We start from the raw sequence: 27,504 nt of genomic DNA, 5'->3' as shown, positions 1-27,504 counted from the left end.
CTTAAGTGGCTTGGGTGACTTTGTAAGTAAAAAAAAACACAGCCTTCATATTGTGTTTTTGTATTTTTTACTAAAACTATGATCACTTACTAATTTAAGTTATATTATTAACGTTATTTTATTGTTAAATAAGTACTAAAAGCACGCTTTTGCTATTGTTTTTAATATAGTGTAAGATACCTATTAACTTTCCAACTAACTTTGAATTTGAATTTCGTTTCGTATGTTGTCAACTTGCTTTGTTTCGTATATTGTACCATTGTACAGGAAATGCTGTTGTTGTATGCTTAAATTTGCCATTTGTTTTATATTTATATTTTCTTATGAAGCATGATAATCCCTTCCAAACTGTAACATTTAGTATAAGTATTTTGTTCGTATAATGCATTTTTTTTATCATTTGAAACCAAGCGTTGAAATACGATACAAGTAGAACAAATAGAAAGCAATACGTTATCTTTGACATCTTCAAAAAAACTTTAAAGGATTCTGGAATTCGACACTTTTTTTATAAACATTTTTTTTTAAATAATTTATTGTGATGAAAGTAAAGTTGCCCTAGGTTATTAACAATGTTTTCCTTCTACGAGTTTAGCTCATTTCAGATGTATCTAATCTCGCTCGTGAAATCCCAAAAACTCAGAGGTGCTAACCGGGACTTAACCCCACAACCCTCTGCTTGAGAGACCAAAAAACAATTTAATCTGCATTCAAAGATATTTTTTAGTATTTTTTTTTTCAAATAAGAAAGAAAGAAAGAAAGATTTATTTGGTTCCATCAGTACCACCACCGTAAAGTAATAAATAAGACTAAAACTATCAATAAAAACTAAATTACGTGGTACACGACAGGGCACCAAAAAGGCTTCCTCTCAGCATATGTGCACACGTAATGTACAGCAACGCTGGTGTTCTGTATAGCCCACACGTTATAATACATACGTATGCATGAGCTAGTTCCTTTGCCCCAGTCGAAAGACGGAGAAAGAGAAAAAAATATAATAGACAAACAAGAACAACATGTTATTATAACATCTTAGAAGCATGGTAAAGTCAAGGAAAAGGCTAAGTCATTTTGATGAAAACTGAAATTACACAATTTACCTCGCTGGTTATAAACAAAAAACCAGAAAATATTACGAACATCCCTGTTTACATTAATTTAGTAAAATCGTTCGAGTAGCGATACACTACGAGGTTACAATCCTAACTAGATCCTATACAACGATATGCAAAATTTGTATATTGCCGTCCCGCTGACGCTAACATTCTTTAATACGAGTGTGAGAGGGACGGTACGATACGAACTTCGATTTTCGAGTTGCACGAGATCGATCGAGCACCGCAGTGTCATGCTACTGGAACGATTGTACTAGAGTAATGTAAACAGAGTGTAAACGCAACTTAACATAAGTTGTTGCAGTGTTACGGATCTGTTGAATCATGTTTTTCCATCGTATTTTGTCATATAAATGCGTATTTATCTTGCAATTAGCACCAGTAAACGTCAGTAAGCTAGTTGAGAATGCGAACAAATACGAACGAAAATACGACGGCAAAACATTATTTAATACATCTCGCTGCTTAAAAATAAAAGAGCCACAAGTAATAAAAAAATATCACAATAATAGCATTTCAAATGCTATATAAAATGCGTTTTTAGGGTTCCGTAGCCAAAATGGCAAAAACGGAACCCTTATAGTTTCGCCATGTCTGTCTGTCCGTCCGCGGCGTTGCTCAGGGACTATCAATGCTAGAAAGCTGTATTTTTGCACGAATATATATGTTACCTATGCCTACAAAATGGTACAATAAAAAATTGGAAGACAATGTTTTTTTAGGGTACCTCCCATAGACGTAAAGTGGGGGTGTTTTTTTTTCTCATCAAAGCTTGCAGTGTGGGGTATGGTTAGATAGGTCTTTTAAAACCATTAGGGGGTTGTTAAAACGATTTTTCGATTCAGTAATTTTTTTACAAAATATTCAACTTTAAAGTGCAAATTTTCATTAAAATCAAATGTCCCCTTGAATAAATTCAGGATGGTAGTAAGTATATCAAACTTACAAGGAAAACTACAACGGTTAAGTTGTCTTGAGAATTATTATTAGTTTAAGAGTAAATAGCAGCCTAAGGTTTAAAATATACCTATCTAAACTTGGAATATTCCGTACAAGATACGAAATCCTTAGAAAAATATTACTTAATTTTTTCGTAATGGCTACCGAACCCTATTTCGGGCGTGTACGACACGCTCTTGGCCGGTTTTTTGTTTGTTTTTTAAGCATCTATCTTTACTCTGCTGATTCCACACTGTATAATTGTTGGTCCAAACAGCGCGGTTTTTTCCAGACGCAGCGGGCCCGTTCAGGAATCGTTGCGACAGCATGCCGTCGCGCGCCTGCGCGTCGCTCGAGGCGGACCGGCCGCCGACGCGGCATACGGAACTCATCGAAGGTAAAGCGTGTTATGATATGAATTCCACCTTACACAGGGTAAATAGCTTGACAAGAAACCTGAGAGAGACGAAAAAAGTTTGTTTAGTATTCATTAAATTAAGTAAAGTGTTGTGTATTCGAATCCCGGTTGCCACGTGACGGCTTTGCCTATTGTGGGACCAGGCAAGCTGTTTGTAAAGGGATACTTTTTTTTAATAAACTATTTTTATTTCTTTTTATTTGAATTTGAACCTTATGGCTCAAAATGGGGACGTATCAGAATATCGGAAAATTAATCCATACTTAATATTATAAATGCGAAAGTGTGTTTGCATGTTTGTCCGTCTTTCACGCCGTCACGGAGCGACGGATCGACGTGATTTTTGGCATAGATATAGTTTATGGGCCCGAGAGTGACATAGGCTACTTTTTATCCCGGAAAAATGCACAGTTCCCGAGGGAACAGCGCGCGATAACCGAATACCGCGCGGGCGGAGCCGCGGGCAAAAGCTAGTATATCTAATCGACGAAAGTCTACGGTCAAGATATCGAAAGTAGGTTAGGTCACGTTCGATATTTTGACCGTCGATATTTTAACTGGCAGGACTGGACGTGTCGCGCGATGAGACTGATACAGTGGCGGAGTGGCACCGCACCCCGCGGATACCAGAGGAGCCTGATTACTGCGAGATGGGGCCGCGGGAGCTCTTCAGGTAAAAGAGTCGTTCATACATACCAATGTTCATTTCTATTTTCTCGAGTTGCGCCGCCATAACTATCCCTGCTTACTTTTTTTTATGGGTTTTACGGGATGACCGTAAAAGTAACAAAACAATTTGGAATTGAAATAAAAAATACAAAAAGATTCCGAAAAAGCAATCTTAATTTGATTGCTTAATAACGACATCTCTTGTCCGGGTGAGCGGTTAGTTCCAATGGGGTGCTGAAAGTTTCTCGATGAGGACACCATAGATGTCGCTAGTGTCGCTGCTTAAGTGACTAAATAAGAAAACAAACAAGCTGAGATATGTGGTGCATAGGAGAAATTCGTGTCTGTATCACTGTCCAGTGGTGGCGTAGTGGTATAGCACGTGGCACGGAATGCCGAGGATTTGGGTTCGATTCCCAGCACTGGTCTTATTTTTCTGGTTTTTCTATGCATCTATATTTCAGTTTGTATTTTCGATATAGACCGGGTCGAATGGAGGACATGGGGGAAGCTTTTGCCAAGCATTGGGACACCTCTATATAGGCATTTAAATAATAATAATTGTCCCGAATAAATGTTTTTTCTTTCTTTTTAATAATAACACTTAAAACTGACCGTGATTGACCCCTATCTCACCTGATGACTTCCACTTTTGTTGTATTATTTCGATCGAACTGTTGCTTTTAGTTTCAGATGGCTTTTACGGCTTACCGGAGATCTCTATCTATCTATTATATTCTATTCTAAGGATGAACTCACTTCAACTATTATTCCCAACCCTGCAGCAAGCTCGCGCGCGAGTCAGCCCAGCACTCGCGGACGTCCTCGATGGGCGCGTCAGAGACTTCCCCCGACGGCGTCGCCGACGGCTACCTCCCCATGGCACCAGACAGCTACCTACCCATGGCGCCGGATAGCTACGGCGCCATGATGGCCGACGGGTACCTGCCTATGGCGCCGCTGGACCATGGCCTAGTGTCAGCGTCTAGTGGTTCCGTGTGTAGTGGGACGCCTTCCACTGATCCTCGGTTTAGGTAAGGATGATACTTCTGTCTTTGGTCTTGTGCGTTAGATATTATGGGGCCGTCGAAGTGGTCAAAAACATCGGAACGTGCACTTTATTCTCAAGGCGTTCATGTTTCGGTGTTTTTGGTCACCTTGGCCGCTCCGAAATATCTGATGGCGATTGTACAGTAGTGTTACAAATTATTGACCCAAGAGCCCGCGACGGCCAAGCTTTCGTTTTTTTATAAAAGCTGAAAATGAGTTTTTTTTATATAGCTTTCCTAATATTTTTCGTCAGGTGTTCAAACATAGTATGTATGTATGTAAATACTTTATTGTACATAAAACACAAAAATAATACAAAAAAAAACAACAAAACAAAAGAGTACAAAGGCGAACTTATTCCTAAAAGGGATCTTTTCAAGCTAGTTTAGGTTAGCTTAGGAAAGGAAAACTTAAAGATAGGCGAACAGTAATTTATGCACAGTGAGAAGAAAGGAATAGGTATATAACATATAAATAAAAACACACACATAGTTTAAAGGTGTCTGGCGGGGGATTTCTCAATTTCAACTCCTTTTTAGCTTTTACATTATAAAGGTCTAGTCGTCGCGAGCTCTTGCTCTATAACAGTTATAGATCGATTCACAAGATCTGGCGTGAATTATATTCTGGATTAAATACGATCGGATACTAGTTCAGACGTTGTTTGCAGCGAGTACCAGCTAGAGCCGGCGACGTCACACATCGTGGACGCAGACGAGCGGCCGCCGCGCGCCTACAGCGTGGGCTCGCGCCCCGCGCCGCCGCGACCCGACGTCACAAGGCTGCGCGCGTACAGGTATGTGACCCTATATACCGGGGGCCAAAAAAGGATTTTTGTATTTTAGTGCTGGCAACCCTAAAAAAAAATTATTTATGGTTTAAGATATTTATTTTCTCAAAAGAATATAAACATTCACTTACAGAGAAAAACACTAATTCTAAAAAATGGTTTGGAAAACAGTGCGTACTTATCTTAGAGTACGATTTGACAGCTGAATGTTTAGGGTTTGTAAAAATGGCGGGTTATGCGAAAGATTAACGTGTTTTTATTATTGAACAATATTTCATAAGAAGTTAGGCGTGTACGGTTCGAAAATTCCGTGCAAAATGTGGTCGGAATATTGACTTGACTTCATCAACTGTGAACAGAGTGGTTGCAAAATTCAGGGAGAGTGGATCAATTCATGATGTTCATTCCACTGGTCGTCCAAAAACAAGCCGTTCAAATGGCAATGCTTTAAAAGAGGAAATTCGACGCTGCATTGGATAAATTCAGCCGCATCTATGCAAAATGGTCATAGAAAATTTTGACAAAAGAGTGCGTGTGTGCCCGCAAACCTAGGAGGACATTTGCCTCACGTATTATTTCACAAATAACCATATTTTATGTATTTCAAGATTTTATATACAAATATATTATAACGAAAAAAAAATGTGTTTTTCATCAATTTCAAATCTTGCGTTCCTTTTTGGGACACTCTATAGTTCTACAACTTATCTTCTCATTTACGCTTCGATCCCGTAGCGAAACTGAGATTATTTATAAGACCTAAAGTGAAGCACCACGTCTCAGCCGCAAGTCATCACTGTAGCCTGTACTGTGCATGCCTTACAAACATTTGGTCTGACTGTGTTTGGTCTGTGTGCGCAGCGTGGGCGCGCGCAACCGCCCCCCGCCGGCGCCGGCGCCCCTGCCGGTGCGTGCGGCGCGCGCGTCCTCGTCCGCGCCGCTGCTGCCGCGCGCCTCCGCCGACGACCTCATGGAGCTGGACTTCAGCCACCACCCGCCGCCGCCCAAGCACCAAGCCAAGGTACCCAAACCGACACTAAAATACCTACATGTAGATAGATACATTGACCACGTTCCACTTAACGTCCGCAACGACCACGACCGCTCAAATGAGGGCTATCGTTTTTTGTCTCACTAGATGGCGCACTGTTGCGTGAGGTTTTTAAATATGGCTTTCAAAGTCTGTTATTACGGGCGTGAAAACAAAGTTTAGATTAAAATCATATTTAATACACCTTAAAACCGTACCATAAAAATATCGAGCATGCCGCATTGTTGCATAGTCCCCGTTTTGTTCGGAAAAAAAGGAGGACAAAGGTTTCCGAAAGACAAAACTGTCTCAAAACACAGACATTCATTGCCCCGGAACGCATATTTGCCATAATTAATTTCAGATATTGCAAAATATTCACAAAATTATTCTAATTATAAATAAACCCGCGTAGCTCACCCAAAAACTATGAGATTTGACATTTCGGAGACCTCACGCTACACTAGCGCCTCTAGTGGCGAATTCATTCGCGATAGCCCTCATTGCCGTTCCACTAACGAAAAAAAGGCCGCGGGCGTTGTGGGCGAACGTTATTAGTGGAACGCACATCTTGAGCGCTGTATGCTTGTAATATGACGGCATGGTGAAAACGTGCTGTGACAGTAAATATTTCGTATACTTAGTATTGGAGTAAAGTTTAATTCGACATGGATTCCCGTGCATTTATGGTTGCGTTCATGACAAAACGAATGAGAAATAGTAACTTGAAAAGTTCATCAATTTCTACTTCTTCTTTCATCGACTGATATTCTGTGAGCGTCGTGGGAGCGACGCGGTCACCAACAGTGACGTTATCTATGACGTCGAACGATCGCTCGCGACGACCACGGGCCTTAGAGAGATATATAGAGCGTTGCGGTCGTTACAGACGTTTAATGGAACGTACCCATTGTGTTTGCCGGTAAATAAGGAATTACGAACGAGACTATTAGAGCCCGAAGTCGAAGAGTGTGACATACAATGTTTTTCATTACATTTGCCATCAGCTCAACATCTGCTCGCCCAGTAACTCAACAACTCTGAACGATGAACCCTGAAACAATCTGAACGGTATCCACCACCACCGTGAGTAGCGGGGTTCACTAATGTTTCGTTTGGCAACCTGATTCATTTCGCAAGTTTTCATTTCGCGACTGTTTAATATTTCTGAAACTTTAAATATTTCAGGATTTTTATAAAACTAACCTAACCTAAAGGGTGCTACACGATGGCCCTGAAATGAATCCTGAAATATTCACAGTTTTAGACTTTGCAAAATGAATCAGGTTGCCAAACGTTAGTTGCGAAATGAACGGATATCGAGTAGCGGTAATACCCAACCGGGTTCTGCGCTGGACATCTGATATGGCATTTCGGCAGCTGTCGCGAAACCCGACACGTGTAGGTTCTGGAACATCCGGACATATCATCCGTTTCCTAAAACTCCCCTGTTCCAAAATAACAGTTTCTTCAAAGTGTCCTATACCCAAGCCGTGGTGGCTGAGTGGTTTGACCTATGGCATCTCAAGCAGAGGATCGTGGGTTCAAATCCCGGCTCGCACCTCGTTGAGTTTTTCGAAATTCATGTGCGGAATTAGGTACATTTGAAATTTACCACGAGCTTTACGGTGAAGGAAAACATCGTGAGGAAACCTGCACAACCTGCGAAGCAATTCAATGGTGTGTGTGAAGTTCCCAATCCGCACTGGGCCCGCGTGGGAACTACGGCCCAAGCCCTCTCATTCCGAGAGGAGGCCTGTGCCCAGCAGTGGGACGTATATAGGCTGGGATGATGATGATGATGATGATCCTATACCCAACCTTGTTTCCGTTATCGTGACAAGCAAGTTCTATAGCTTATATAACTGAAAACAATGATGTGTAATTGCCAATACTACATCGTCCAGAACTGCTGATGGTGCTGATACAGTATAATATCATGAGATTTTTCTCGCTTGACACTTCTGACAACATAAATATACTCAGCGGTACAAAATTTGGCCCACTCTCCATACAAAATTACCTATTATTGCATACATTTGAGGGCCAAATGTTTTGCCGCTCATTATAGTTGCAACCAAAATCCTCACAGTTGCAACCGCTACGTGGTGCTGCCGTCGTGCACGGTTCCAATATTCACACCCACCATCCATTGAATAAAGATTTACAGCCTTATTCATAAAACTTAACAAGCCTATGTTAACTAACAAATGCTTTGTCCCTTTCTAACAAATACAAATGTCGAAGTGACAGATAAGGACAAACGAATTTTAGCGGCATTTTAACTAAAATAGGTTTGATTGTCGTTTATGAATAAGGGGGTTAGAAGATTAGAGCTTTGAGCGCGCCGAAATGTGTCAACTCCGAAATGAGTGAGCTCATTTGGAATCATGGCAGAATAGTGATAACCATTTCAAGGTCTCTCCACATCTATTGACTTGGAATCGGCTTAAGCAGGTCAAAAACTCTTTCATCATCATCATCAGCCTACAGCAGTCCACTGCTGGACATAGGCCTCTTCCATGGCGCGCCACAACACTGTCTTCAGCTCCTCGCATCCATCCGCCGCCAGCGACCCTCTTAAGGTCGTCCGTCCACCGTGCCACACCGTGCAGTCATGTCATTCCGAGACCAGTTACAGTCGGTGGCGCCACACTCAAAGTTGTGCCTGAGTATGTATATCTTGGTCAGACTGTACAACTCCGTAGAAACAGCTTCGAGAAAGAGGCTAATAAGCGAATACAGCCGGGCTGGGCTGCTTTCCGGAAACTTCGGCATATCTTGGCGTCACACATCCCTCAGTGCCTAAAAACGAAAGTCGTCAACCAGTGCGTCCTACGAGTTTTAACCTACGTAGCCGAAAAACTCTATGTCCACGAAATAAGAGCGAAAAAGACGTCGATCGGCTCGGCTGACGCGAAACGACGGGGAGAGATCTTTTTCGATCATATTTATTTATTTATTTATTCTGGAGAACCAACAGCTTTAAACATACAGATTAAAAATAACAATAGATACAGAAAGCCAATTACAGGTTCTCGCCGGTAATAGCAGTGTAGGTATAAATAATAGCAGGGACAGAGTTCACTTGGGCACAAAGAAAGTAATAATAATACTAATAACATCAACACTTAAGTAATGACGAATTGACAGAGAAGTATTATACTTAGATTAAATTGAATTAATTTACAGCATTAACGATAGAAAAAGGTCTTAAGGCCCTAAGGCACGCTCTCAAAATAATAATTCACCAGAGTACGTCTCAAGCTACGGGTGGTAGGTAACATTGAACACGTCAATATCAAGCTCCTTAGTAAGGTTGTTTAATTATCTACTTGCACGTATACGAAAACTGTTCCGCCTATAGTTAGAAGATCCGAGAGGCACAGAAATAGGTGGCACATGTCTTTTCGGTCTGGACGGAGTGTTGAAAGATATATTAGCGAGCAGCTGTTCGAGTGTTGATATTGTGTGGACGTAAAGCGTGTTTTGGTCGTCTGAAGCCGATTCTGCGTCGATAGATGTGGGGAGACCCTTATGCCTTCGCAGCGAAAAAGTGTAGTAACATTAGATGCCACAGCGCGATACTGAGAAAGTTGTGCTATCTCTTTCTATCTCACGGTAAATGCCATTCTAAATCCTTGGCATTGCTCGCACAGGTGATAGTGTCCCGGACGCCGCCGTCGTCTGGGTTCCTGCGGCCGCGTCCCGCGCCGGACGAAGACAGCGCCGGCTACGTGGAGATGCGGCCCGGCGCCGGCGCGCTGGGGCTGTCCCCGCCGCGCCAGCCCGCCACGCCCGAAGGCTACGTCGAGATGCGGCTGGGCTCCAGGTGCATCCCCCTACCTTCAATTGTGTTCCATGCATATTTCCTATTATACCAACGTTGAATCCCCGACCTTAAAATTTGTTCCATGCATATTCCTATTATATCGACGTTGAATCCCCGACCTTAAAATTTGTTCCATGCATATTTCCTATTATATCAACGTTGAATCCCCGACCTTAAAATTTGTTCCATGCATATTTCCTATTATACCAATGTTGATTCCCCGTGTGGTGTCGGGTTAAAATTACATCTCTCCATTTCTTCCGTCGATGTCGTAAGAGGCGACAAAGGATATAGGTTAAGGTATACCGTAGGCGACAGGCTAGCAACCTGTCACTATTGTACCGTTTTTGTCAAACTTAAAATCTTAAAATTTGTTTCATGCATATTTCCTAATATACCAATGTTGAATCCCCTACCTTAAATTGTGTTCCATGCATATTTCTTATTATACCAGCGTTGAATCATAGTAAAATAGGAGAAGTAAGTTCACTAGAAACAAAAGTACATCGCGTGGCTTAAATGTGTGCGCACCGGTTGGCGCCGGTACGCACTACGCACGCACCCGCCGCACGCACACACTGATAATAAGGAGGATTCAGTTTTCTGTAGCCAACTAGTCAAGGCTGCGCTGCCGTCGGTGCCGTACGTTTTGATTTTAGCTCGCTCGTCTTGAGCTTGATCACCTTTTACGTTCGCGACGTTCGCGTACTTGTATTTACGTATTTTTGTATTAGGTATAGTTGTAAATTAGTAGTACATACGTAGATAGTTTCGTGCAAGGACAAATGAAAAAATAATAGATACCTATAAACAATATAGTTATAGTACTTACATAATTATGTGTAGGTAAACATGAGTAGTATGTACACAGTTCGCCATCGCCACTCCAGCGAATTTATAAATATTTGTTTTAAATTTAGTATAATAATAATAAGGCGGCATAGAATCTTTCTTTGTCTAGACAGACGTAAGACAATTTTATGTTAACTTTCGTACTAAATTGATTTGCCGGAAGGTAATTAATCTAAAAATAGACATCGACAACCGTAAGCGTCCGCGCCGGAGTAGGCAGTTAAGTCTGCTAAACGGTCGGAGTTTACATACTTTTCCTATTTTACTATGGTTGATTCCCCTCGTTCCAGGACCCCCCTGCGGCCGCCAGTGCTTGCGTCCCCGCCGCAGAGCCGTGCGCTGCTCCCGGACGCGCTGTTCCCGGACGCGCTGTTCCCGCTGCCAATGGAGGAACTCGCGCCCGAGCCCGAGCCCGAGCTCGAGCCCGAACCCGAGCCGGAGCCCGAGCCCGAGCCCGAGTTGGAGCCCGAGCTGGAAATGCACCAGCCCCTCACCACGCTGAGGGAGATCTCCGAGGAAGGCGCGAGGAGGTGAGTATTTTTTAGACTAGTAGCTAATTTTGGTTTATAAATGAAAATGCCTTGTAGATTAAAGAAAGAAGACGATGTCATGTTATTTTTCCAGTGGTTAAAAATTAAAATTATGTATTTCTGTTACAAAAGTACAAATCTTACAAATAGCCGACGTTTCCTTGTAAGTTATTTGTAATGGTGTGGAGCGGGGTTCGTTTCCTAGCCCAGTCTCAGATCAAATATAAACTAAAGATAGGGCGCTGCGAACAACGAAGTGAGGCCGGTCAAACTACACCAATCCGTGCTAACACAGTGGCACGCACACACTTGCAACTAAACTACACCAAAACCTTATTACTTAACATAAAACGTCAACACTAGTGTTGCCATTATAATATTGTAGTTACCCCATTAGGTATTGGGTAAAAGCCGCCTATGTAATATAATCTTTTTTTATTAATTCTATTCTATATTAACACGGCTTAAAACGTGAGAAAGTGACATGCAACGTAGTTATTTGGTTCTTGTAAAAGGTTATCAACTTTTTTTACTGTAGTAACTGTATCAAAGTGTGAAAGTAATTAAAACGCTATACAAACGTTATTCAACGGTAACGATATTTATGTAATATCGGGGTACTAAGAATTATTATGGCGACACCGGCCTACGCACACATGTTTATAAAACCGGCCTCACCGGGCGTTTCACCGCGCTCCATCTTTACTTTTTATTTGATCTGAGGGCCGAGTTTACCTTTTCAGATAGTAGGTTAAGGGGCTGTTTCACCACCCATTGATTAATTAACTGACGGATAAATGTGATACTGATGCCGTCTCCGTCTATTCAAACAAAACAAATTAAACAAATTATTTGTATGCCTGTGGGCGAAACATAGTGATACCAGTAATTACGCTATACCTAACACCTTGTGTATATGTAACCACCTATGTTTATCACAAACAGAGACGGCATCACTTCCGTGAAATAAATTTAATCAATTCATGGTGAAACAGGGGGTATAACTTAAAAGACGAAAAACCAATCTCTAAAATTTAATTACGTGCATTGGTTCGTTAATTATGTAAATTAATGGTACAATTGAAACTATTAATAAAGTAAAAGTTGTTTCTTTTTAAAAAGAATGTCCATGTTTTATTTTAAAACGAAACAACATTTTTGTTTTTTACGTTTAGTTCAAATTATAGTTATTTGTTATGCAAGGCTGGAAAGTGACTGTTTGGCACGAGTGCTTATATTGAAACCTGAGCAAGCGAAGGATTCTAGGATTGAAAGAATCCTGAGCGTAGTCGAGGGTTTCAAAGGCACGAGACGCTAAACAACTTTACAAAGTCCAAGTAAAAATTCAGCTTTCTAGATCCAGGGTTTGGGTTAGACGTTGATAAGTGAGTGAGCCAGTACTTTTTACATTTCATTATGCAAGTAGCTAAACCTACTCAAAGTTAAAATAATTATTACTAGAATTGGTAATTTGACGTTGTGAATAGTAGGTGCGTTCTGAATTTAACCACATCTCTATCTACCTATTTGTCGTTATTTTTGTGAATAAAGACGAAAAAACTTATATATTAATAGAACAAAATGTCAATAAATGTTATCTATTTTTTTGGTATTTATAAATAACAACAATAATAACAATAATGAAAACACTTACGCATTTATATTAATGAAAGAATTTATTAATTTTTAAGAAAGCTTTAAGAAAAATTTAGAAGGAAGCTTTTTCAAGCTAGTGAGGTGAAAAATAATTTATCATAATGATAACAGGAAAATTTACTGGCAAGGAAAAGTTTTCCTTCAGTATTAAGAGTACACTCAGTATGTTCATCCACTGTATTGTCCCGTGATATTAATTGTACGTGTCGTATTCGCTACGTCGTCGTAGCCCCAGCCGCGGAGCCCGCCAAGCGCCATCGTCGTTCGTACTGCATCTCTGCAGCCGGCAGAGCAGCCGCGCCGGGGAGCCCGCCAAGCGGGACGGGCCCACCATCGTCAAGGTAACACCACCTCACCGTACTGCATCTCTGGCAGAGCAGCCGCGCCGGGGAGCCCGCCAAGCGGGACGGGCCACCATCGTCAAGGTAACACCACCTCACCGTACTGCATCTCTACACCCGGCAGAGCAGCCGCGCCGGGGAGCCCGCCAAGCGAGACGGGCCCACCATCGTCAAGGTAACACCACCTCACCGTACTGCATCTCTACACCCGGCAGAGCAGCCGCGCCGGGGAGCCCGCCAAGCGGGACGGGCCCACCATCGTCAAGGTAACACCACCTCACCGTACTGCATCTCTACAGCCGGCAGAGCAGCCGCGCCGGGGAGCCCGCCAAGCGGGACGGGCCCACCATCGTCAAGGTAACACCACCTCACCGTACTGCATCTCTACAGCCGGCAGAGCAGCCGCGCCGGGGAGCCCGCCAAGCGAGACGGGCCCACCATCGTCAAGGTAACACGACCTCACCGTACTGCATCTCTACAGCCGGCAGAGCAGCCGCGCCGGGGAGCCCGCCAAGCGGGACGGGCCCACCATCGTCAAGGTAACACCACCTCACCGTACTGCATCTCTACAGCCGGCAGAGCAGCCGCGCCGGGGAGCCCGCCAAGCGAGACGGGCCCACCATCGTCAAGGTAACACGACCTCACCGTACTGCATCTCTACAGCCGGCAGAGCAGCCGCGCCGGGGAGCCCGCCAAGCGGGACGGGCCCACCATCGTCAAGGTAACACCACCTCACCGTACTGCATCTCTACAGCCGGCAGAGCAGCCGCGCCGGGGAGCCCGCCAAGCGAGACGGGCCCACCATCGTCAAGGTAACACGACCTCACCGTACTGCATCTCTACAGCCGGCAGAGCAGCCGCGCCGGGGAGCCCGCCAAGCGGGACGGGCCCACCATCGTCAAGGTAACACCACCTCACCGTACTGCATCTCTACAGCCGGCAGAGCAGCCGCGCCGGGAGCCCGCCAAGCGGGACGGGCCCACCATCGTCAAGGTAACACCACCTCACCGTACTGCATCTCTACAGCCGGCAGAGCAGCCGCGCCGGGGAGCCCGCCAAGCGGGACGGGCCCACCATCGTCAAGGTAACACCACCTCACCGTACTGCATCTCTACAGCCGGCAGAGCAGCCGCGCCGGGGAGCCCGCCAAGCGGGACGGGCCCACCATCGTCAAGGTAACACCACCTCACCGTACTGCATCTCTACACCCGGCAGAGCAGCCGCGCCGGGGAGCCCGCCAAGCGAGACGGGCCCACCATCGTCAAGGTAACACCACCTCACCGTACTGCATCTCTACAGCCAATTGGGATGTCACAATTTTTGACAACATACAATAAATCGAAAACCATTCGGAGAAATAGGCTTTGTGAAGCGTTTTCAGAAATCAGATTCCAAAAATGTGATAAACAGAATTAAATAAACAAAATTTAGGTAATGACCCTCATTTGACCCCTGCAGTGTCTCGTCACAAAGGCAGTTATAAAGCAGGTCTACACTCTTAAGCAAATTGACAGTTTGAAATGTTGTTGTCCTGCTTATAATAGCAAAGAATGACAAAGATAGAACTTTAATCACATGATGCGCACCCGGCTTTAAACAGTTGTCAATTATCGTAAAGTCCGAAATGTATACGAGTATTTCCAATGTATTTTTACAAATTAAATGATTAAATTACTACGTTACAAGTAAATACAAAAGAATTTTAATATCAGATTTTAATAAAAGATATATATTTATTGCGTTTCGTGTGCTCTGCCTACCCCATTTGGGAATACAGGCGTGATGTTTGTGTGTGTTGTGTATATATTTATTATCACACTATTAAACAAACATAGGAATTATCGAAGCTAAAAGAAGATAAATAAATAAAACTATTTGTCATGGTCCATTTAGGACCCTAAGGCGTGCTTGTATTATTGTCAAATTGTAATGCCACAGATTATGTTATGCACGATCTGAATTTTTAAAGGCAATGGAACGTGGCTGTCTCACTGTGACGTCATCCAGCGTATTTCGTAAAAAAAATATAAAAAATTAAATACTCATCCAAATTCAAAATCAATGAAAATGGTATCTTAAAATATCCTATTCTTTCCAAAAATAAAATAAAAACTATAGGTTATTTTTTTTTTGGTGCATCCCAATTGAGGTCGTCTATTTTTTTTAAATGTTTAGCGAATCGAAAACCATTTCTAGATATATTTTTTTTAAATCGTTTCCAATCGGTTTTTTCATGTATCTAGAACGTGGTAGAAATGTTAAGACTACTAATACTCTGTCGTTGTCAATTCGTGTTTGAACTTTGACTTGGAAAGTTTGGATCGTTTGAAATTGTCAGATGGCAGAAACGTAGGTTTAGCGATTAGGTACTAAAGTGTAATGTAAAGTGTAATTCTCAATCCCTAGGGCCAAATTACCTTTCAGGGCCTAAGTACCCCGACCTTACGCTATATCTTTTTGTAGTGTACTATATTTTTTATACATTGGACTGGAAAATACTATATTTGACCAAAAAATAGTTGGCAACCTTACTATAGTACTTTTCGGATAGGATGGGTACGGTGACACTTGCGTTTTTCCATTCCACGCCATGAACGTTTCCGGCCAATAATTTATAAAAAAATATACTTGAATCCCTAAAGAACAAAAAAAAAAGATCTCTTTACTTTAAAATATTTCGTAATAATAAATAAACAAAAATCACTTAAAAATATATTATTATTATGTTTTAAAACTAAAAAGATAAATTTTAATCTCGTCAACTTTCATAGCGTGAAACGGAAGTCTATTTCAATACAGTTTGACTTTGCTTATCGTCCGAATCGATTCCACAATCTTGTCAAATCGTTTGACTCGCATCATTCGTCAATGAGTACGAGAGCGAAGGTCCTTAAATGCGTATTTGTATCGAGTGTTTCGTATTGTTTGATGTTTTGAACTGTTACTTTGGTATTCAATTTTAGCGTTACCGTTATTAGTTTTGATATTATAGTGCCAAAGAAGACCGCATGGTTTCTGAGATCCCGATAGACAAGCAAAAACACTTGCTACGCGGGTGAAGCCGCAGGCAAAAACTAGTTAAAAATATAAACTATTACTAATAAAATCGATTACATACCCTTGGCATATTTAATCGATAATCGCAATAAACCGATTCGAATATACATTGTCACAACCCTTTAATTGCTTAATGCCATATGCCACCGTACCCATCCTATCCGAAAAGTACTATACTAGGCTCGTCTGTCACAAAGGTGAACTAGCGTCGCTTGAACCAGCGTGTCGTTCCAGGCGGGCGCGCGGTGCGGTGTGGGGGCGGGCGCGGGGGGCGCGGGGGCGGGGGCGGGGGCGCGGGGGGCGCCGGCGGGCCGGGCCTGCACTACGCGGCGCTAGACCTGGAGCCGCGCGCCGGCGCCGCGCAGCCGCCGCCGCGCCTCTACACGCAGATAGACTTCCTGAGGAGCGAGAAGCTGCACGCCGCCGACAACTGAACCCGGAGGACGTGACGTGGACGACCGACCCGGGCCCTTGTTACTGTGAAGTCGGAGGTTGTCTCCACCGAACCGGGCCCTCCGTTCTCGCAGGGCCCCTTGTGACTGAAAACAATGCCACTTGGCAACGTCGGAGGATGTCTCTGAGACGCAGCGACGTCCGGCTCTTTTTTTCTATAGGGCGCCTTGTGACTGTAAACCCTGGCAATGTCGGCCCAAGATGCAGCGACCGGTCTGAGCTATCCTTCGCCGCGTAGCCTCCTGTGACTAAAAACTCTGCCACTTGACATGCCGGAGGACGTCTGCAAGACGCAATGACCAGTTCGGGCCTCTCTTTCTCGCTGGGCAGGGACCCCACGTGACTGTGAAAAAATTACTTGCGGAATATCGACTTGTAGCAGTTTACTCCCACGCGTTGCTAGATGGAGACTGAAAAGTTGGACCACGTTAAATCGTTAACCATATGAAGCAACTGACTTGAAAACGTTCGTTGTGACGCGAAAACTAGCCACAATTGTATGGTTAACTTTCAATTTTACAACAGAACACTTAGTATACACATTTTGAAGTAACGTTTAAGCGTCCAACTATTTAAACTCCACCTGCTGTGTCAGAAATCTTGGTTCCATTCCCAAAACATCATTGGGCCGGTCCCCAAACTCCTACGACTTTCGCTGTCATGCTTATTTGTGGAAGGCCGTCGCGCTGCGTCTTTCGGCACGTGGTGGATACCGGCACACTGACGTATTACTCCCTGAAACCGTAGTCTTCAAAAACGTACAAAGCATTTCCGCATACCCTTTGCTTCTGCCTGCGGTATTTCTTGAACCCTAATCTAGCTAAATGAGAGTAGGGTCGTCCTGGACGCGTTTGCGACAAAAAACTTGCAGCAAGAGCTCTGGTGTCCAATATTTATTAAAGTTATTACCACAAAAGTGCGAAATTAAGACTGCGGTTGCATCGCGAAAATTCAGTGAGACAGCGGCTATTTTTCTGTTAGACTGATATAGTCTATCTAAGAAAATTAATCGTCGTTTTAATGTCCGGGAGCAATAACAAACGCATCCTGCAATTTAGACCGTAAGCCTGCGTGCTTACGTTCCATAATCGCTTGCGTAGTGACTCGCTAAAGCCTCTGTTGCGTAAAGATGTGGACTTTAACGTGTGCAATTAGAGGTTTGGCAGAAAAGTTTCGTCCACGCACGTCGGTGGGCGGCAAGCTTTATAGTTAAGTTAGTCGACTGCCATTTATTGTATTAAGTGCGAGTGCCGGTCGAGTTTAGTGCTTGGGCGAGTTGACGCAACCAGTAACTGTCTAATCAAAGAGCGACTAAGGCTCCGTTTTCACCAGATATGTGCCAGGATGTATTGCGAGGAATGTGTTTTTCATGAACCAATAGACACGCTCACAGATATAGATTACACTAGATAACGCAAACACCTCAATCTGTATGAAAACCAACCGTGTCACTTTTTTATATCTACTGGGACGTCTCAAGAGCGAATTAGCGATGTGAGTTCCCCGATCTCCGCGCAAAATCGATTCAAATGCGCCGCCCGCCCGCGCCGTGGGGCTCGAGTCAGTCACTAGTCATGATTAGTCAGTTAGCGGTCAGTCTTTGTATGGGGCCAACCCCGACCAAACGTCGGGGTTCGGACACGCGAAGTAGATGCATTTGCGTAATCTAGTGTAATCTATATCTGTGGACACGCTTCATTTACTCGTACCTATCCTCGCACAACAGCTGAGCGGAGCGAGGACAGGTTTATGAAGCGTTTCTATTGGTTCATGACGAACACATTACTCGCAACGTATCCTCGCACATCTCTGGTGGAAATATAGCCTAAAATTAGTTGTAGCTGGTAACATGTAAGATGACCAAACGTTTCGACTGCGAAGTTCACTGACTCTATGGGACGGTAATGTACTGCTTTAAGACTATCTTATGTTATAGCTTTGTTATGTGCGGTAATTGCTAATATGGGCAGTTAATCTCTGGCTAGACGGTTAACGGTCGACTGTGAGACTGTTGTTATTTGTTACTTTGTACCACGAGTCCATTAACAAGCTTCGCAGGTGTAAAGGGAGATGGAAGCGTCTTTAACTTATTTAACTTATAAAGAAAAAGCTTTTGAGAACTTACTCCAGATTGTTCATATTTTGATGAACTTTCTGCTGAATAACAGCATCGGAATTGGTCGCTCCGTTTAGGAAATACGAAAAGACAAAAAGCACCTACACTCATCAGAATTGTTATGTACGGTCGCGATCGTTAATTTGGGACCCATTTCGTCAAAAAATCCGTTGAATTGTCATACAAAATGACAGTAATTCGATCTTAAGTGGGTCCCAAATTAAATATCGTGACTTTACAACCTTGTTTTCGTCTGGTGTTTAATATAAAGTAAAAAAAACAGTTGACTATAAAAACCAATAGTAAAGGGCAAGTCACGTATCGGTTTATAATATAACGTTTTAAACTTTCGTGATTCTCACTCATAGTCAAAATACCATATACGGGACTTATCACGCTATTTTTACACAAGTAATATTTACCTCGACGTTTCGGCAACGTTACAGTTGCCGTGGTCACGAGTAGACTTAAGTGTGGGGTGTCAAGTCTGCCTAGCAGCGCGAGTTCTTCGAACTACCCGCACTTGATCACTAATAGTACCGGCACTCGTATAACGAACTACCCGCACTTGGTCACTTTTATTAGTCACCCTATCACACCGACACACAACACTAACAACGTCCGATCGTCCCTCCGAACATTCATCCCGTTTTGTTATTTTGTTAGTTTTTCTTGATTATTCCATAGAAATTTAATGAAAAATAAAAATGTGGTCTTCTTAATATATAAGTTAATGTGTCTACTGCAATAATTATTCGTGATAGACTTTTATATTCTTTAATAACGAACAAATGTTTATTAAAGGTTTTTAAAGAAAGTAAAAGTCTCTCACGAATAATTATTATTAACAACATATTAACAAGAGTTCTATCAGACCACATTTTTAATTTTCATTCAATTTTTATGGAATAATCAAGAAAAACTAACAAAAATGCAACGTTGCCAGCTCAGCAGATATAAACGCTCGTAAATCATATCTGTTCGGGATGCAGACAGTGATTGCTTTCAATGAGCTCGCGATATTTCGACGCATGCGTGCATGATCGCGGGTAGACTGAACAATTTGCGGGTGGTGTTGTAGACTGTGCTCAATCTACCCTCATTTTCGCGCCTCGACTGTGCACTCACTACCATTGGACGCGTTCTCACTCACTCAACACTCACCGTATCCACGCAGCCGAAAAGGAATCGGGGACGATGTTTACACAAAGAAATCGATGGATTCCAAACATTCGATAATCTCGACTCATCACGAATGAAATTTTTTGTTTTTCTTAATTTCAACCGCTTCTCTTACCAGTCTTAGTGATGGCGTTCCGCCGAGATGACCTGTGGGCTGTATAATTCAATCCACTGCATCGAAGTATCAGGATCTTATCAAAAGTAATAAGATTTACATTACGTAACAAATATATTTTTGCAAAAAAAAATATGTTAAAAATATCGTCGAACGACACTTCGGACGCTCTAAATCCATTTTAGATAATGTATGATGTGTTTGTACAGCAAAAAGATATTTAAGAAGTTATGATAATTATGTAACATTTAATTAATTTCGCTGGACACTAAAGAAATATTTCTATAAAATTAATCATTCACCATGTTCTATTGTAGCTACATTTTAAACGTTTTATTTATGTATATGTGTACTTATAGTCCTCACCTATCTATAAATTGAAACTATTTATCACTCTAGTACAATAGCGGAAATTGCAAACATTAAAATTAAAAAATATATATATAAAATAAATGTGCACAGTAATACGGCAGTGCAAGAGTTCCGTGTTTGACATAATGGTAATTTAAATGTTTAAATAAATTAAAAGGACCCTCGGCTGCTAGCACCCGTTTTGTTGGTTTGGAACGAATTGTTGATTTCTAATATGTCAAACGAAAGGTTGGTGTTGAAGAGAGGTATCGTAAATAAATGAAGATGGCAAAATTATTCCAAAGAGTTTTGATTTGAGATTTATGTATTTATGAAAGTCCGATGAAATCATTCAGATAGGTATGTCACTAATTTTAGCTGGAAATTATTAGTTTTTTTTTACAGTCTTACATTACAATACCATGAAATTTCTAATAAAATGGTTTAATATATTTACATTTCTAGTCCGCCTATTGCTTACCTATTTTTCTTTCCGTGTACATGTTTCTGTATTGCTTACTATTTGTGATATACAATAAAGAGTCATTGTATTTCTAGATATTTACCGTCAGATAAAATAGTCAATTGATGGTATTACTTCACAAAAAAAAAACTTGAACGTCTATGAAGCAGTAACATGTCACTTACACGATATAACGCACAGCCTTGAACCACTGAAGCTGGAGACTGGAACCTTCAGTATCACGAGAGGTGCGCTAAGAAACCGTTTTTCGAACTAACCGTTATTTATTCATCCGCCGTTCGTCCAAGTAAATTAATATTTCTTTCTAGTCCATTCTGCCATCTTTACATATTTAAAATGCTATCAATTCATCAACACTTCCCGTATGTCTTTTTGAATTTACAGGCTGGTTTTATTGAAAGTACCGGTGCTAGAGGCGCGGGTGGTCGTCAAGGTTGTGAGAGAGGCCTAACGTAGCACACTCAGTTTATGTTCCCTTAAGGTCTACACATCACACCGTATCGTACCATGACCGGAATAATAATTATTTATTTATTCAGACAATTACCGTGAACTGCTTCAACTTTGCCCTCTGGCCCCAACAATGCCTGATTCAATTTAGAGTCGATAACTAGCACCCTTCTAGGTTTTTAAACTTTTATCCCCCCGTAATAATAATTCCCGTGTAGATAAAAGTTTAAAACCTATAAGAGTGTTAAGTTATCGACTCTAAATCGAATCAGGCAATGTTGGGGCCAGAAGGCAAAGTTGAAGCAGTTTACGGTATACATCCATTTTGTTAGTAAAAAAAACATACAAATAGCTATCATCTAATCTTTTCGACGGCAACGACTCATATATACGCACCGCAGGTTTCACGCCAACGACCATATATACGTCCATTAATACTTCAATGCAAAAGCAAACTTCGTTCAATTGTGTTAAGGTTCAATTTTAGGCATTGGAATATAGGTGATGTCTTTTGTATTTGACGTGGCGGGGAAAGACAATTTGTTAGTAAAATTATGGGTAGTTAAATGTCACAGTTTAACAATGAGCCGTTGGAATGGAGGCTTAGGTGCGTGCAGAGATAGCCAGTGTTTCATGAAAGCCAACGTGTGTGGGTGAATCAACGTCTCAGGCAAAAATGTATTCTTTGTATCGAAAAGTGAGACTGCCCACTAGCACGTTTCGTAACCAACCGTCGCCGTCGCGTGTCATGTATGAACGCGTTTGACACGTTCCTATAACGGTCATGGCACGATACGATAATAATGTGTAGAGATCTTTTCCCCCAATACTACCTATTGTGTTCTTAGTATACTGATCGGAGTACTGTGCAATTTTTACCACACGATTTAAAAATAATGGAGTTATGTCTACATTGTTATTGTTTGTTGTTGACCTTTACTTGGCTGTTTTGATCCATTCTTGGTTATATCTACTGGATAGTAAAAAAATATATATTATTACCATTGATAAGACGGTTTTTTTTTTATTTACCAGTAAACCTCTAGAGCAGAGGTTTTCAACCGGTGTGCCGCGATCGCCGCGAAGTGTATTCGATTCGTACAAAAGGTGTCAACGAGACCAAATTAATAAGCCCCCGCTGTTCGTCATATTATACATATTAATGGGTATACTGTACGAAACCCTTTAGGTAATCTACTCGACTCGCACTTGGCTATTTTCTACTGGAGTGCCGTGAAATTTTGGTGAACGAAAAGTATGCCGTTAAAACCAAAAGGTTGAAGCCTGCTCTAGAGTTAAGGGTTAAAAGAAACTGTAATATTCTAATATTCGTTTCACATTAATATAATCATGAATGGATATCAATTTTATAATTAACATGTAATCATGTAACAAAGATAAATAGAAAATATATTAAAAACAAACAACTAAGGCTGACAATCGGTTTTAGAGATACAAAATCGATTCGTTTGAATTAACACTGTCGCGAGTTGATTACTTGTTAAAGTAAATTAGTCGAGTGTTAATAAGATATATTCAGAGCTTGAATAGGTGTCCATTTTGACAATCCTTATGTTCAACACCCACTAATATTGTCTGTATTTATTTAAATAAAATTTTCACTTGGTCAGTGAACTCTGATTAATTCATGTACCGTATAGAAATTACATTCGGGGAAGTTAGTATCGTGAGATTCGTTTGACAACTTTGTCATTTGTGTGTTAATTGGTTTATTACTAAATGAGCCAGCCAATTGCAGTACCGTAACATCGAACCTCACGATACTAACGCCATCTAGCGATATTATCTGTCAGAGCCCTCATTATTTCTATCGAAAATGAAGCTACATACTCGTACAATGCAAACTTAAAACTATCACTCTAGTTTTTCGTGGCAAATGTAAAGCGCGTGTCCCTTTCTGACCAGTTAGCTACTGCGATAGAGATCCAAGCTTGCTTCGTACGCTAATTAGTGACAACAATTTGTGCTGTAGTCAAATAAAGCTTAGAATGGTGCCGCTTTGCTCAATCTTCTCTGCCAGGCTTAGACTCTATGTACGTAAATGATGTGTTCACGAAGAATCTTACAGTCACAACCCAAATGTGGATTAAGTTTATTTTTCAACGGCTATTGAAGTTTTCTTGGTGAATGGTGAATTGTTTATGCTGTAGTTCACTAGCTATTTATAAAAGACTAGCTATTTTTCGCAACATCTTCATCCCGTGGTATCTTTACATCTTCCCAGGATAATATTGCTTTATGGTTTTTAGAATTAATTGAGTAGGTTGTACGTTTCTCAAAGCCAACGAACGAACACACGGTCAAATTATTCATCATTATAATATTGTGTTCACCAAAAAAAACTCAATCGCCCGTTTTCATTGTTAAGAATTGTATTTATTTCGCGTTGTTATCTGTGTATTGTGAATTCAGTTGTTGTTGTGTAGTTGGCTGCGCGGACGGTCCGGCTTAACTTTTTTATTTTATGCATTTCCACGCGTCCACCGATTGTTGAGTTTATCATTATTTTAATACTTACTACGTTGCTTATTCTTTAGTTGTTATAATATTTCCCATTGCCACACGCCGTCCAACAGCTGACTTATTTCCTGAACTAATCGTTATTCTAGCTATGTATTATTTTCACTTCGGTATGAAGTAGATTTAGTGATACGTTTTATAATTTCGTGATTTTCACTCATTTCTAACACGCCCGGGAAATAATCATGTCTTTTATATTGCTTAAATTACAATGACGTTTCGGCCACTGTTCAGTGACGGTGGTCATTTTTTTTGTAAACTTTCATTGAACTTTTAATGTTCGTATGTCAGTTTGTTTTGGTTTCAAAATTTGCATACCATTTTTCTACCATTTCCTGGTATCCTATTGAGCTGAAATTTAGCACACTTGTGTATGTAAGTCCGGTGACAATAGGTACACAATTAGTAGTGAAATTGTGGTTCGGCCATGATCGTCTCCGCAGAACGGAACCTTTCGACGGTTAATGGCATCGATTTTTAACTTGCTACAGATATATAATTAAAAAAGAATGATGTAAGACTTATATCATTTTTATAAGTATTTATATTATAAGTTAAAATCTTATAGCAATATAAAAGCTGTCATTAAGTCCCGAGTGTTTTAGGAATTAGTTTTAGTAATGTGCTCGTTATGAAAAAACAATAGCCCCGGAATATATTTCTTTCAGTTCATTTATAAAAGTGGAATTTTATAGTCCCTTACGACTGTTGACAGCACAGTGAAAACTGAAGTTACGTCAAGTTTATTACCGGATTCCAACAAACACTGAGACGTACTTTAACTTCACTGCGCTGCCGGCCAAACAAAATGGATGCCACATTCCTACAGTAAAGCGATTCGACTAGTCCCTTGTGTTCAAGTTCAAGCTTTCAATACAATCAATTAGCTTAGTCAAATATACTTCATCTTTTTTAGCATTAGAAAGAAGGTAAGCGATCTTGACGTGTCTTTTTATTGAAAATCACTTTTGAAAAATAATTTACAGCAAATATGTAACAATTAGCAAGGACATATGATCATTTACATTCTTTTGGTGTCATAAGTAATAGTTGCTGTTTCTTTTTTCAAAACGTTTTTCAATATAAAGACTCGTCAAGATTGTTTTCCTTATTTCTAATGCTAAAAAAAACGTAGTATAGTTACACTTTAGCCGCGCTCGTAACAAAAGAACGTTTTAATTAAAATTAAGATGTACTGGGACCTGTATAACTAATGCCTGACTGAGAAAACACCAAATTTTTGTAATATAATAAAGTTATTTATTCACATTTCCTGGTTCCCGTTTTTGACGCGGCACCGCGGCTCGGGGGTGCCTTGTAAAGTATTAAATTAAGTTATGATTTCAATTAACATAGGTTCGCTTTTTTAAGCAGTGAGCGCACGGCCGAGCCTCGTGTGTATATGTGTGTGTGCGTCTTCATGACGTGTCAAAAACGTGGTAATAAGTAAATAAAAGCTTTAAAACGCCAGGAACTGCAACAAAGAATTTTATTTGAACGGATTATTTTTTAAAGTTGTAGAACAACCGAGCGATATTAATTTTTTTAATAAACGTACGCAACTACAAATGAGCAATTTCGACGCAGCGCCAGCGAGTTAGCCTGGTAATGTAGTACAATTTGGCATAGCCATTGATATATAAATAGGGAAGTTGTTGTATTCTGTTTTAGGTGAATTGTACGAACCATACATACAGTCACGGGGACGAGCTGTGGTATTAAAGAAATTAGATTAACGCTAAGTCATTTTGATCGCTAAATAAGAAGCGTGTGTGACATAGGAGCGGCCGGTCCCTGTGGCTGCGTCTTAGCATTTTAGTTAAGCCAATACGCCAGTGCCACCTCGCAATGTTATAGAACCGTGTCTAGATACATTATCATTATATATTATACACTTTTATTCCACTTAGTGTAAGTCGTGTTCAGTTTAAATGTAGCTGTAAGTATAGACGGGTACGGAATAAGAGCGTAGTGTTATCATTATGTGTACGGAATGACGATGATCGAACGAATCTCCTTTTAAAATATGCCGCGAACTTCTGCTGTGCGTTTCAAATGAGTTTGGGACTGCAGGGCTACTACGAAACTCCGAAGTTCGTGTCTTGCGGTCCCTCTCGCTCTCGTATTAAATAGTATAAGTGTCAGAGGGACCGCACGACACGAACTTCGAGTTTCGTAGGAGCCCTGCAGGTTGTGCTGGCATCTTCGCTCGCTGCCGGCGTCTAATGTTGACGAATTGTAATTGTGAGCGTGCAATTTTGTGAAACAAACTGCACCCAGCCGTTTAAAGGTTACGGTGCTGGAGCTTTAGTAAATATTTTTACATACCTACCTGTTTCGCTTGCTCTACAAAAGCGTCTCCGGTTGTCAATTGCTAAAAAACATACAAACAAAATAAAGCACCTCTTAATTCCTCTTTAATATATTTATTTCTGAAAATTACACAGAGCGGTGACGAGTGAAATTGTCTGCAAATCCAATACTAATGTTATTTGAAACGCATGGTACAATCAAATTATGTATAGCGAAGATTTATAATTTTATACAAAACACGCTATAAGCACACAACTTTATCGATATTTCGCGAACACATAGCAAGGTCACAAACGTTAAAAATTTTGAAAAGCTAAATAATACGAGTTTTAACATGCATATTCTAAAAGGAGCTTGTGGCTTCATTTACATTGGTGAGACTTGTATTTTTCGACATCGAAAGCTAGTGTGAATGCGGCCTTATAAACGTATATAAATAAATATAGATTTACCAGACTCCACGCGAAGACGCCGCGACGAGATGGAGTTATTATGAAATCTATACTAGTCCCATTGCAAGTTAAAATAATGTTTTTGCATAAAATGTTCCTGTAACGGCGTAAATAGTGGTTTTGTAAGGTTAATCGTAAGTTAATCTATATAAAACTAGTACAGTTATATAGTGAGGGCGTACGCTTCCGGCGCGCCAGTCTTTGAAAGATTATATTTTTTTACAAATGGTGCTACTGTTTTGTGTTTTAGACGATAGCTTGATCGCTGTCGTACTGCCAATGCGAAACTAAAGGTGTACATGTCGAGTAGGCACTCCCATATCACAATCGACTTAGAATATAGAACATCACCACTCCACAAACGTATGATTAAAGTTTAGATGTAGTTTAGCTTTTGTAACATGCAAAGCGATCGTGATCGAGTGTCACAGTAATGATATTCCCGCAATTGTTCGTCAGTTGATGCGTGCCACGTCGTCGTATGGCCCGGCGTTTCATTGTTGAATGTCTAATTTTTTGGTACGTTACATTTTGTTTACTTTCATATTATATTGTAAATAAAAATAAAAAGCTTTGGATTTGCGTGTTTGTTTTTATTTACATAAACCTTGAGCACGCGCTGGCGGAGGCCTCTGGACTGAGATGTGCAAGGAAAAAATACACCAATAGAATGAGGCTGACCAGCGAATCGTGGCAAATAAGAGTGGTGACGCATTTCACAGATAAAAAATATAGGTTTCTGTCACAAATTTGTAACAGGGGGC

General features: G+C 41.0%; 1 protein-coding gene across 1 annotated transcript in view; it reads left to right on the top strand.

Moving 5' to 3' along the window:
- Positions 1 to 27,322, top strand: part of chico (insulin receptor substrate 1 chico) — a 58,660-nt gene extending 31,338 nt beyond the window's left edge. The window contains exons 7-21 of the mRNA XM_074105272.1: positions 2,351 to 2,455; positions 3,041 to 3,149; positions 3,931 to 4,179; positions 4,866 to 4,991; positions 5,847 to 6,006; positions 9,675 to 9,847; positions 10,990 to 11,229; positions 13,115 to 13,226; positions 13,351 to 13,401; positions 13,533 to 13,583; positions 13,715 to 13,765; positions 13,897 to 13,947; positions 14,079 to 14,219; positions 14,351 to 14,401; positions 16,565 to 27,322. Coding sequence (XP_073961373.1) covers positions 2,351 to 2,455; positions 3,041 to 3,149; positions 3,931 to 4,179; positions 4,866 to 4,991; positions 5,847 to 6,006; positions 9,675 to 9,847; positions 10,990 to 11,229; positions 13,115 to 13,226; positions 13,351 to 13,401; positions 13,533 to 13,583; positions 13,715 to 13,765; positions 13,897 to 13,947; positions 14,079 to 14,219; positions 14,351 to 14,401; positions 16,565 to 16,717 — 1,823 coding nt within the window. The 3' untranslated portion in view covers positions 16,718 to 27,322. The remainder of the gene's footprint in view (positions 1 to 2,350; positions 2,456 to 3,040; positions 3,150 to 3,930; positions 4,180 to 4,865; positions 4,992 to 5,846; positions 6,007 to 9,674; positions 9,848 to 10,989; positions 11,230 to 13,114; positions 13,227 to 13,350; positions 13,402 to 13,532; positions 13,584 to 13,714; positions 13,766 to 13,896; positions 13,948 to 14,078; positions 14,220 to 14,350; positions 14,402 to 16,564) is intronic.
- Positions 27,323 to 27,504: the final 182 nt, after the last annotated feature.

This window comes from Choristoneura fumiferana, chromosome 23, assembly GCF_025370935.1.
Source record: "Choristoneura fumiferana chromosome 23, NRCan_CFum_1, whole genome shotgun sequence".
Lineage (NCBI taxonomy): Eukaryota > Metazoa > Arthropoda > Insecta > Lepidoptera > Tortricidae > Choristoneura > Choristoneura fumiferana.
The sequence above is the reverse complement of the archived record's forward strand: the minus strand, read 5'-3'. Positions and strand labels throughout refer to the sequence as shown.